This window comes from Austrofundulus limnaeus, unplaced genomic scaffold, assembly GCF_001266775.1.
Source record: "Austrofundulus limnaeus strain Quisiro unplaced genomic scaffold, Austrofundulus_limnaeus-1.0 Scaffold324, whole genome shotgun sequence".
NCBI classification, from domain to species: Eukaryota; Metazoa; Chordata; class Actinopteri; order Cyprinodontiformes; family Rivulidae; genus Austrofundulus; species Austrofundulus limnaeus.
Genome location: NW_013952726.1, coordinates 40,916 through 43,169, shown reverse-complemented (window position 1 = coordinate 43,169; position 2,254 = coordinate 40,916). Strand labels below are relative to the sequence as shown.

Sequence of the window (2,254 nt, the reverse complement as noted above, 5' to 3'; positions counted from 1 at the left end):
CAAACACCTGGAAACATCTGTGTGGTTGGAAATCAAACTTTGTGTGCAGTACCACCACCTACTGGGCTGGACAGAAGGTAGAGAACCAAGAAAAGTGAATAAATTGTAACATTTTTCTGTTTTTAACAACAAATCAGGTAAACTTACAGCCCTGCAGTATACAGTGAAAACAGTACACGGTTATTAACTCTGTACTGTTTTCATACTACTTAGAGATAAACAGCTACAGTTCTGACTGTTTTAATAATAACCACTGTGTCACATTATTGTCTGGTCACAGAGGTAACAAACGTAAGCTTTTGTTTTTGTTGTTTTGCTTCCAGTCATCTTGAGTCGGACCGCAGTGTGCTGAAGAGGAGAGAGTGGGAGAGGAGGAACCAAGAGGTCCAGCAAGATGAAGACCTGTTTTCAACTGGATTCAACCTGTTTGGAGAACCTTATAAAGTAAGAGAAATGCTTTCAGTCAATTTATGACATAAATATACGTATTTTGTAAGAGTTGGCTGCAAATTAGTGGCAAAAATATCATAATCCTTTTAAAGTTAAATTGTCATCCAAACTTGTTTATAGTGACTGATTGGACTCATTGCACTGACTGTTTTTGGGTAGGCATCAGGCGGATTATTAAACAGTGTGAATTAGCTGAGGAAGAAACTGATTCACTGGAGCAAAGTATACAACAATAAGAGATAGTATGTCCTCTTCGACCCAGAGGTCCCCAACCTTGGTTCTTGTAGCCCACTGTCCTGCATGTCTCAGATGTTTTCCTGCTTCAGCACACCTGATTTGAATGGAAAGATGATGAACAGGCTTCTACAGAACATGAAGAGGTGATTCAATCACTAAATCAGTTGTGTTGAAACAAAGAAACAAGTAAAACTAACAGGATAGAGCAGTCTTATGAAGTACCTCAAAGTGATACTTGAGTAAAACTACAAGTATCTCACCATAAAATGACACTGTAAAAGTTAATCTCCTCTAAGGATATTACTTGAGTAAAAGTCTACTGTACTTAAGTTATGACCCTCACAGTAATTTGATCCAGTCAATATACCCCCCCCCCCAACACACCTGATTCAGATGATTACAGTTCAACAAGAGCCTGTTAATCAGTCATCAATTGAAATCAGCTGTGTTGAATCAGGGAAACATCTAAAATATGCAGGGCAGTGTGCCTCGAAGACCAGAGCTGAAAAACACTGCTCTAACACAATAAAAATAAACTGGTTAAGTAAACGAAACAGCTGCAACTCTTGTTGTCTTTAGGTAACTTTGACCTGATTTTAAAATTTAAGATGTATGTACATTGAGCTGAAAATAACATGCAGGGCTTTAGTCTGCTCTTGTCCCATTATGGCTGTATTTGTTGAATCATGTATTGTTATTTTTGCTAGACAAATTGTAGTGCAATACAAAGTCTTGGAAATTTGAAATATTTAGGCATGTTGTATAGGGAAAAAGGTAAGTCTTTTCTTAATTGTTGAACTGACATGGAACAAGAATTGTGCAGAGTAAATACAAAGAAAACATGAAAGTTAAGTAAATCACAGAATGTGTTTTAACCCCAAAATAATCTGAATTATTTTACAAAATTAAATGATTAATTAAATAGGCAGAGAACGTAACATCCCAGTGGTAGAACTAAAGTCATACCCTTTCTGTCTGGGATGCACAAATTATCTGGATGGGTTTTTAAACAACAAGCCAGTATGAACTAGGAGTAATTACTTTATACTTAAGTAAAGTAATAAAGTGTTTTTACTTTGTTACTTTACAGCTCTGGGGTAGAGACACTTGAGGTTCAGTATTGGACATCCCTGAGTGAATGCTTCACAATCTAAAACTGCCCCATCACATTGTATTTAAACATTTTAAATAACAATAAAAAACTTTTTAAAAAGTGGTTCAATTTTGGAATTTGTTTTACTGCCCATAAACTCTCTCAATGTGAGAGAGTTTGACAGTAAATGTGAGAGAGTTTGACAGTAAATGTGAGAGAGTTTGATAGTAAATGTGAGAGAGTTTGATAGTAAATGTGAGAGAGTTTGATAGTAAATGTGAGAGGGTTTGATAGTAAATATGAAAGAGTTTGATAGTAAATGTCAGAGAGATTGATAGTAAATGTCAGAGAGTTTGATAGTAAATGTGAGAGAGTTTGACAGTAAATGTGAGAGAGTTTGATAGTAAATGTGAGAGGGTTTGATAGTAAATATGAAAGAGTTTGATAGTAAATGTGAGAGAGTTTGATAATAAA

The 2,254-nt window shown here is 35.5% G+C and overlaps 1 protein-coding gene across 1 annotated transcript in view; it reads left to right on the top strand.

The window, feature by feature from the left end:
* Positions 1 to 323: 323 nt before the first annotated feature.
* LOC106527435 (AF4/FMR2 family member 2) overlaps positions 324 to 2,254 on the top strand; it is a gene marked incomplete at both ends in the record, with an annotated part of 28,979 nt that continues 27,048 nt past the window's right edge. The window contains 1 exon segment of the mRNA XM_014022318.1: positions 324 to 444. Coding sequence (XP_013877772.1) covers positions 324 to 444 — 121 coding nt within the window.